Source organism: Tachysurus fulvidraco, chromosome 18 (genome assembly GCF_022655615.1).
Source record: "Tachysurus fulvidraco isolate hzauxx_2018 chromosome 18, HZAU_PFXX_2.0, whole genome shotgun sequence".
Taxonomy (NCBI): domain Eukaryota; kingdom Metazoa; phylum Chordata; class Actinopteri; order Siluriformes; family Bagridae; genus Tachysurus; species Tachysurus fulvidraco.
Window position 1 is genome coordinate 19819844 of NC_062535.1, and position 10000 is coordinate 19829843.

Here is a 10000-nt window from a genome sequence, read left to right on the forward strand (position 1 = left end):
AGACCAATCAGACCTCCGTGACCCTGTAATACACATATAAAAGATAAACAACATTCTTCACCATTATGACTAGTAGAAACATCACTACTCAATGAGGTTGTTGTTCTTTTATACCTTATCTCCTTTTCTGCCATGGTCTCCTTTAAGTCCTGGCAAACCAGCAGGACCCTGAATGTAACAAGGGAAGACATTCAAACTTTATTGTTGCTCAAAGGTCTAAGGTAATAAGTGAGCACCTTCTCCAGACCTACCATTGGTCCTGGAGGTCCTGTTTGACCCAGAGGTCCATTTACTCCCTGATCTCCCTGAAAGACAGATATACAGACATCAAGAGTGTCAACAAGTTCTAACTGCTTATGTCAATGTTTTTAGAGACAAATGACATACTGTTGGTCCTGGGATCCCTCGAGGTCCCTGAAGTCCTGATTTCCCAGGATTCCCCTGAGCTCCAACTGGACCGGTCTTCCCCATGGATCCCTCATAACCTGGAGCACCCTGGGAAAGAAAATCAATTTGATTTGTCCAAGAACCCTTGTGTTCCAGACTCAACGAGGTGAATATGTCTCAGTACTCATCAGTATTATTAATGTAGCTCTGATTCACTTCATTGCATTTGTCTGTAAGAAAAAGTTGTGCTTTACTGTAATTTACATGTCTGTTTACCTTATCTCCTTTCAGACCTGGCTTCCCCTCTTTTCCTGGCTGCCCTAAATGACCCTTCAGAGAGACAGACAGTAAGACAGACTGAATAATGTCTTTCATTACAATTACAAACAAAGGTTTACTGTAGGAAAAGAGTCCCCTCGAGGAAGCCGTCCTTATTCCTGCCATTAAGGCTATGTTTGGTCTCCACATTTGGTCTCCATCTACCTGTCCCTCACAACTTACCCTTCGTCCTGGACGTCCAGGTGGACCAGGCTCCCCAGAAGCTCCGTGAGGTCCCTGAGAAAAGAGATCAGAATGGAATGAGAATAAAAACAATAATATTATTTGAAAATGTTTAAAACACACAAGCAAATAATTGCTCACAGCTTTTCCATGATCTCCATTATCTCCTTTTGATCCAGCAGCTCCATCAATACCCTGAGAGAGACAAGTCCCATGACATCAGTTAAATAAACTACAAGCTGTGGGCTATAGAAAGTGTGAGAATAAATAAAACACGCAGGAGAGTTTGGTTTATTTAACCGTTTCACCACTTCACTAAATAGCAAGAAACCTAGCAAACCGTTTATTAGTTAGATTATGTAATAACTGAGTTTATTGAGTTACATTATGTAATAATGATAATTTGTTGCTTTCAATGGCAAGAAAATAGATATGTCATGTTACTTGTTAATAAAAGAAGATAAAAAAGATAACTACGTGACTTACATCAGGACCAGGCTCTCCAGGAGCTCCAGGGTCTCCTGGAAGACCAATAGGACCCTAAGGTAGAGTGCAGGTAAATGTCAAATAACAATATTACTATAAACTACACACACACACACACACACACACACACACACACACACACACACACACACACACACACACACACAAAATACTTTTACACACTCACTATGCTGCCTTTGGCTCCATCCTCCCCTGATGGTCCTCGGGCACCTGGAGGTCCTGCAGCTCCTGGGGGTCCAGTGTCTCCTTTCTCCCCCTGATCGCCTTTCTCCCCCTGCACACAAATAAGATCTACGTATCCACCCCAGGATCATGAAACCTTAACAAGTTTTAGTTTTGATATTATATAGTTTCTGCATCATGATGGACATGTAACCAAGGAACCTGTCTAAGAATGTCAGAAGATGTTGGTATTAATGATCCTTCAGTACATGAACCATTACGTTTCTTAATGGGTTTCTGAACCATGGCAAGGGACATGTCACATTTTATGAAAGAGAAAAGTGAGATTTTACTTACAGTGCTTCCAGACAATCCTACAGGTCCAGGATCACCTGATTCTCCATCTTCTCCCTGCAGGATGACATCATCATCATCATCATCATCATCAACCACTTTCTTTCTTTCTTTCTTTCTTTCTTTCTTTCTTTCTTTCTTTCTTTCTTTCTTTCTTTCTTTCTTTCCTTCTTTCTTTCTTTCTCTCTTTGTATATGTCTTTCTTTCTCTTGGTCTTTCCCTGTGTCTCTCTCACCTTCTCTCCTACGGCTCCTGGTTGGCCTCGCACTCCAGGTCTGCCTGGAGGACCCTGTTTAACACACACAATCACACAGAAGTAACTCTGGTTGCCTATTTTTTTGTGTGTGTGTGTGTGTGTGTGTGTGTGTGTGTGTGTGTGTGTGTGTGTGTGCGCGTGCGTGTGTGTGTGTGTCTGTGTGTGTGTGTGTGTGTGTGTGTGTGTGTGTGTGTGTGTGTGTGTGTGTGTGTGGGTGTGTGCATGTGCGTGTGTGTGTGTGTGTATACACCTGTCCACCAGTTGGACCCTGAGGACCTCGGGAGCCCATCTGACCAGGAGGGCCCTAAAACAAAAGACGTCAGAGATCACTTCTGGAATCACGTAAACTATGACTCCAAAATTAAGACTGTAAATAAAGACATAGATAAATTAAAAAATAAAACATGTTCTGAGAAGTTCAGAGATATCATTTTAAATTGATTGAAAGAGATAGAGGAACAGGAATTAATCTCACAATCAGTCCAGTGTGTCCACTGTCTCCCTTCTCTCCTGGAGGTCCAGGCATTCCCTAAATGACACATAATACCATTAATAATGTCAAGCATGTGCAAGTAACTCGTGTTTACTGTTTAATTAAGCAGTACAGTGTTTTCTGATTGGCTGAGAACTGTACCCTGTGTTCCAATTGGCTTAGAGCTGTACCCTGTGTTCTGATTGGCTGAGATTTAAGAAAAGTGCAGTGTGTCCTGAGCTATATAATCGAGCTGCTTATCTAGACTCGTACCTGAAGTCCCACTGGTCCAGTAGCTCCTTTAAAGCCTCGTGCTCCTTCGTCTCCTTTCTGCCCGTACATACCCTGTTGCCCTTGGGGTCCAGGCTCCCCATCCACTCCCTAGATGACAAAGTGACAGTGAAGCTTATTCATATTCTATTTTTGACCTGATATTTCTGACTGACTCATAAGACCAATGTAGCATAGCTCTGCTTAACAGAAGTGAAGAGGAGGTCTATCTCCACCAGCCAGGATGCCTACTGTTCCAAATGTATTGTTTTTTCTTACCACTGCTCCCGGCTGTCCCTCCGGTCCCGGAGACCCGACAGGACCCGGAGGTCCCTGTGCAGATGAACACATAAAAATGAGTAAAATGATGTGTTGTGTGAAGCAGGAGCCACTTCTTACATGGTGAAGAGAAAATTAAATACCTACATGTTCTCCTTTATCACCTTTACTTCCTTTCTGTCCAGGACCTCCAACTTCACCCTATCACACACAAGCACACATTCATATCAAACGTTTAAGTAGACAAGTACAAATACAAATCAAATATAAATAATGAAATATATAAATAAATAAAAATACAAAAATACTAGATGTAAAGCATTGACACACAAACACATTTTATGTTTAATGTAAAACATGTTACCTTATCTCCATCCTCTCCCGGGGGTCCTGGAGGGCCCATGGCTCCTGGCAATCCCACAACCCCCTGCGCTCCATCCTGTCCTGCAGGGCCAAATGGACCTTTCTCTCCCTACACAGAGAGACAGTACGATGATGTCAACAGATACTTTGTTCATCGGCACATTTTGTACATGTTAACAGTATACATGCTAGTATTCCACATGCTAACAGTATACATGCTAGTATTCCTCATGCTAACAGTATACATGCTAGTATTCCACATGCTAACAGTATACACGCTAGTATTCCTCATGCTAACAGTATACACGCTAGTATTCCTCATGCTAACAGTATACATGCTAGTATTCCTCATGCTAACAGTATACATGCTAGTATTCCTCATGCTAACAGTATACATGCTAGTATTCCACATGCTAACAGTATACATGCTAGTATTCCACATGCTAACAGTATACATGCTAGTATTCCTCATGCTAACAGTATACATGCTAGTATTCCACATGCTAACAGTATACATGCTAGTATTCCACGTGCTAACAGTATACATGCTAGTATTCCACATGCTAACAGTATACACGCTAGTATTCCACATGCTAACAGTATACATGCTAGTATTCCACATGCTAACAGTATACATGCTAGTATTCCACATGCTAACAGTATACATGCTAGTATTCCACGTGCTAACAGTATACATGCTAGTATTCCACATGCTAACAGTATACATGCTAGTATTCCTCATGCTAACAGTATACATGCTAGTATTCCTCATGCTAACAGTATACATGCTAGTATTCCACATGCTAACAGTATACACGCTAGTATTCCACGTGCTAACAGTATACATGCTAGTATTCCACATGCTAACAGTATACATGCTAGTATTCCTCATGCTAACAGTATACATGCTAGTATTCCTCATGCTAACAGTATACATGCTAGTATTCCACATGCTAACAGTATACACGCTAGTATTCCTCATGCTAACAGTATACACGCTAGTATTCCACATGCTAACAGTATACACGCTAGTATTCCACGTGCTAACAGTATACACGCTAGTATTCCACATGCTAACAGTATACATGCTAGTATTCCACATGCTAACAGTATACATGCTAGTATTCCTCATGCTAACAGTATACACGCTAGTATTCCACATGCTAACAGTATACACGCTAGTATTCCACGTGCTAACAGTATACACGCTAGTATTCCACATGCTAACAGTATACATGCTAGTATTCCACGTGCTAACAGTATACATGCTAGTATTCCACGTGCTAACAGTATACATGCTAGTATTCCTCATGCTAACAGTATACATGCTAGTATTCCTCATGCTAACAGTATACATGCTAGTATTCCACGTGCTAACAGTATACATGCTAGTATTCCACGTGCTAACAGTATACATGCTAGTATTCCACTGTGTACTGTGTAGTTAATAAATTTTATTATTCTAAATTTTAGCTATTCTCCTTATGGCTATTGGATCTATTCTAATGTGCAGATTAACATAAAGAGGTGGAGCTTACTGGCTCTCCTTTCTCTCCTGTTGGTCCAGTAGGGCCAACTGTTCCAGATCGTCCAGGTTGACCAATTGCACCAGCCAAACCAGGAGGACCTCTCTCACCTGTAGCCCCCTACAGACAGACAGGCAATAAGACAGACAGAAACATAGACAGAGAGAGACAGTTTTATTCATCCTTCCTTTTAACGAAGAAAATCAGACAGAACAATAAGTAATGTTCATACCACAGGTCCGGCTGATCCGACAGGTCCTGCCCCTCCCTTCTGTCCACCTGGTCCCTACAGGACACACATCATATGACAACAAACATCCAGTTAAATACCTCCCTCTAGTTTTAACCCGGCCCACATTTGTTTGATAATTTAGCACTAGCCGAACTCCCTCAATTATAGACATAGCAACGTCACCATGGAACCGGCCGCTCCACGGCTACCACGGAAACCCTTCAGCCCGGGTGGGCCACTCTTCCCCGGGGCTCCGGTGCCACCCGGATCTCCCTAAACAACACACAGTGTGAGACACAAAAACAAAATATTGAGGAATAAGTTTTTTATTATAAATTCCAGAAAGATGAATATAATAGTGTTTGTATTTTCAACAAATCATGGAAACAGATTCATGCAAATTTAATACCTGCCATTCAGTCATATCATTTATGGTGCATATGAAAATTTAATTTACTTAAATTCACTACACACATTTTTATTACACGTTATTCCTTTATTACATGTTATTACACTTTACTCTTCACTTTGTTTATTTTATTTTCTATGTTTAACTGGATATAAACCCCAGGAGGAAAGTTGATTACATCATTATATCAAAACATATGTTATTCTGTTCAGGTTAAAGACACCATCCTCTGAAGAGCTTGTAGACAGCCACAGTGTGCAGGTATCTGTGTTTCAAGATGGAAATCTAACCTTTGCCCCTTCTTTGCCAGCTGCACCAGGTAATCCGTGCTCTCCAGGTGGCCCTGCGGATCCAGGGTGACCTCTTTCTCCCGCTGGTCCAGTTTCTCCAGTGTTTCCCTAAAACCAACAGAAAAGGAATTAATTCTAGTGTTTATGTGGCCTGTGTGTCTGGGTCTAGTCACACTAACCTAGTGACTGGGCTGTTTAGTTTTTAACAAGCCCACAGTGGTCTACGTAGTGAACAAGGTGTGAGATTTGGGGCAGGTGAACTCACCTGAGGTCCCACCACACCTGCAGGTCCAGGGGGTCCCGTCTTTCCCTGAAAACCCTGAAGACAGAAAATGTGCAAATAGCTATGAACACCACCACCCAGTTACACAGTGAATTACAGCTTCACAACACATCAGCATTCTCAAGACCCTTCATGAGCTTACCGGCTCCCCCCGCTGGCCTGGGTGACCTGGTAACCCGTCTTTACCACCAGGACCCTGAATAAAGAAACACAGAAACACTGTGAGACTAATAATAAGAATCTTTTATTTTGTTTTAGACATAGAGACAGACAGACATACAGACAGAAACACACAGACAGACACATACAGTACAGACAGATATACAGACAGAGAGATACAGACAGACAGACAGACAGACAGACAGACAGACAGACAGACGGACAGACAGACAGACACATACAGACAGACAGACAGACAGACAGACAGACAGACAGACAAAGAATGTACACTTACATTTGGTCCCTTTGGTCCAATCTCTCCAACACGTCCTTGGGGCCCTTGAGGTCCCTGAAACAAATATGGATTACTTACTATTTTGTGTGTGTGTGTGTGTGTGTGTGTGTGTGTGTGTATGTGTTTGTGTTTATGTGTGTGTGTGCTTAACTCTCTACATGTGCTTTAACTCTCTACATTTGATTATATTGTCTTCTGGTAAAGTAGGTTCCTGTCTTTTGTATACTATCTGCTTAACTCACTTTGTTCTAGAGTAGTGTGATTTGAATTGTGTTATATTCTATTGCATTGTTGATTTTATAGTGTTGGTTTTTGTTGTTCTCTCAGCTGATTAATCAGGAGTAGTTTCAGTCTCCCTTAAGGTGTGAATGGGGGGCAGGGCTTACCTATTTAAATGGAAGGTTCTCCGTTTGTCAGAATCTCTCTCTAACATTAGTGTCTAGTACTGTTTGATATAATCTACCATACCTTAATTCTCACTCTTGTTTGACTACAAATATGTGCATTAAACCCATCTCTGTACTCAAGGCCTACTCTCGCAGAGGTCACAATCCCAGTAACCTCATCTACCCTCCTCTGTTATGTAAGTCTCACACAGTGGTGGCAGGTGGGCTCTGGAATTGTCAGTCTGCGGTAAAGAAAGCTGATTTTATCTCTGCTTTAACTTCCCATTACTCCTTTGATTTCCTTGCTCTAACAGAGACCTGGACGTCCCCACAGAACACTGCTACACCAGCTGCTCCATCCGCTGCCTATGCTTTCTCTCACTCACCACGAGAAACAGGCAGGGGTGGTGGTACAGGTTTATTGTTGTCAAAGAAATGGTGCTTTAAACCTCTACTCTTCTCTAATTTAACCATCTCTTCTTTTGAATTTCATGCCATTTCAGTTACCTCTCCAATCAACCTTGTTATCATTGTTGTCTACCGCCCTCCTTGTCCCCTAGGAGACTTCCTGGAAGAAATGGACTCACTGCTTAGTGCTTTCCCTTCCGATAGCTCCCCCCTGTCAGTGCTTGGTGACTTCAACCTCCCCTCTGACAAGCTACATTCTTCTTCCCTCCTGTCTCTTCTCGACTCTTTCTCCCTCACACTCAACAGCTACATCCCCACACACAAAGGAGGCAATGTCCTGGACCTGGTTTTCACCCGTCCTTCTCCAGCTACAGACGTGACTGCTACCCCACTCCACGTCTCTGATCATCACCTGGTATCCTTCACCATCACTCTACCTATCTTACCTAAAACTACCTCTCACCCCCTCGCTCTTACTCGCCGCAACCTTCACTCTGTCTCCCCTTCATCTGTAGCTTCTGGCACTCATTCTTCCCTTCCTGATACTGAGTCTTTTTCCTCACTACCCTTAGACTCAGCCACAGATACTTTCCTCTCATCTCTTTCCTCAACTATGGACTTCCTCTACCCTATGTTCACTAAACCCAAGAAAACTTCTTGTTCTGCTCCTTGGCTTTCAGATGTGCTGCGCAACAATCGAAGAGAGCTAAGATCATCAGAGAGAAAGTGGAAGAAATCACAACTTGATGCAGATCTTGATTTTTACAGAACACTTCTTGTCAAGTTCTCCTCAGATGTGACTTCTGCCAAGACTTCCTTCTACAAGGAAAAGCTTGAAGCTTCCTCACATGACCCTCGGAAATTCCACAACATCATCTCTTCTCTGCTCAACCCCCCGGCTCCACCTTCGTCATCCTCCCTGATTGCAGAAGACTTTGCTTCTTTCTACCAGGAGAAGATTGAGGAAATCTGCCGGACCTTCACTTCAGCCCCGACTGCACTTACATCTCAGAGTATGGATTCCCCTACACCTTCGTTGTCACATTTCTCAGCTGTGGCAGCAGAAGAGATTTTACAACTCATCCAGTTCTGCAATCCTACCACCTGCCCATTGGATCCGCAAGACATTTTGCCATTCATTTCCACTATCGTCAATAGATCCATAGCATCTGGTGAGGAACCAACTACTTTCAAGAGAGCAAGGGTTATTCCCATCCTAAAGAAACCTGCTCTGGATCCATCAGACATCAGTAACTACAGACCGGTATCACTTCTCTCATTTCTTTCAAGCAGACTCTCTACTGGTGACCCACAGGGCTCAGTACTTGGTCCTCTTCTTTTCTCCCTGTATACTCACTCTCTTGGGGAAGTTATATCATCACATGGGTTCTCTTACCACTGCTATGCTGATGATACACAACTTATCTTCTCTTTCCCACCCTCGGATGCCACAGCTTCTGAGCGGATCTCAGCATGTCTGGCAGAAATTTCATCATGGATGACTGCTCATCAGTTAAAGCTCAATTCTAGCAATCCTGTTCATCCCAGGTGATTCATCCCCAGGTCATGATATTGCTATATCCTTGCACAAAGATCTGATCTCCCCTTCAGCCACAGCTCGCAACCTTGGGGTGTAACCATGGACAATCAACTGTCCTTTTCCTCTCATGTTGCTAATGTGACTCGCTCATGTCGGTTTCTTCTCTATTTATTAGAAGTATTAGAAGGAATCTGACATTTTTCCCCACACAGACTGCTCAGGTACTTGTTCAGTCTCTTGTCATTTCTAGACTGGATTACTGCACTGCACTGCTGGCAGGTCTACCTATGAACGCAATCCGTCCTCTGCAAATGATCCAAAATGCAGCTGCCCGGCTTGTTTTCAACCTGCCAAAGTTCTCCATACCACCCCGCTGCTGCGATCCCTCCACTGGCTTCCTGTAGCTGCACGCATCCGATTCAAAACACTGATGCTGGCCTACAAAGCCAAAAATGGACCAGCTCCCTCTTACCTCAAAGCCCTCATCATTCCTCGCACTGCACCTCACAACCTCCGATCTACCAGCACTGCTCGACTGGTTCCACCATCTCTCAGGGTAAGTACAGTTTACTACAAGACTCTTCTCTGTTCTAGCACCAAGGTGATGGAATGAACTTCCCCTAGAGGTCCGGACAGCCGAGTCACTGGCTATTTTCAAGTGGCAATTGAAGACCTACTTTTTCAGGAAACACTTCGACTAGCACTTCTTTCCTTATCTTTTGCATAAAAAAAACAAAAAAAAAAACCTTTGACACTTTTTCATTGTAACTTTTAACAAATGTTTTAAACTCATGGTATCTTAAGTATGTAACCTAGTGAGCAGCATTAATGTATTCAGTGTTAGAGATTTAAGCACTTATGTACGTCGCTCTGGATAAGGGGTCTGTCACATGCTGTAAATGTGTGTGTTTGTGTGTGTGT

The 10000-nt window shown here is 42.8% G+C and overlaps 1 protein-coding gene across 1 annotated transcript in view; it reads right to left on the reverse strand.

Annotated features, from left to right (window-relative positions):
• col5a3b (collagen, type V, alpha 3b) overlaps positions 1-10000 on the reverse strand; it is a 37334-nt gene that overhangs the window by 3743 nt on the left and 23591 nt on the right. The window contains exons 35-58 of the mRNA XM_047803255.1: positions 6746-6799; positions 6434-6487; positions 6274-6327; positions 6009-6116; positions 5493-5582; positions 5310-5363; positions 5090-5197; positions 3553-3660; positions 3336-3389; positions 3189-3242; positions 2913-3020; positions 2643-2696; positions 2418-2471; positions 2147-2200; positions 1915-1968; positions 1562-1669; positions 1375-1428; positions 1030-1083; positions 889-942; positions 664-717; positions 388-495; positions 252-305; positions 115-168; positions 1-23 (exon numbers count right to left, since the gene is read on the reverse strand). The exon at positions 1-23 is cut by the window's left edge and continues 85 nt beyond it. Coding sequence (XP_047659211.1) covers positions 1-23; positions 115-168; positions 252-305; positions 388-495; positions 664-717; positions 889-942; positions 1030-1083; positions 1375-1428; positions 1562-1669; positions 1915-1968; positions 2147-2200; positions 2418-2471; positions 2643-2696; positions 2913-3020; positions 3189-3242; positions 3336-3389; positions 3553-3660; positions 5090-5197; positions 5310-5363; positions 5493-5582; positions 6009-6116; positions 6274-6327; positions 6434-6487; positions 6746-6799 — 1625 coding nt within the window. The remainder of the gene's footprint in view (positions 24-114; positions 169-251; positions 306-387; positions 496-663; positions 718-888; positions 943-1029; positions 1084-1374; positions 1429-1561; positions 1670-1914; positions 1969-2146; positions 2201-2417; positions 2472-2642; positions 2697-2912; positions 3021-3188; positions 3243-3335; positions 3390-3552; positions 3661-5089; positions 5198-5309; positions 5364-5492; positions 5583-6008; positions 6117-6273; positions 6328-6433; positions 6488-6745; positions 6800-10000) is intronic.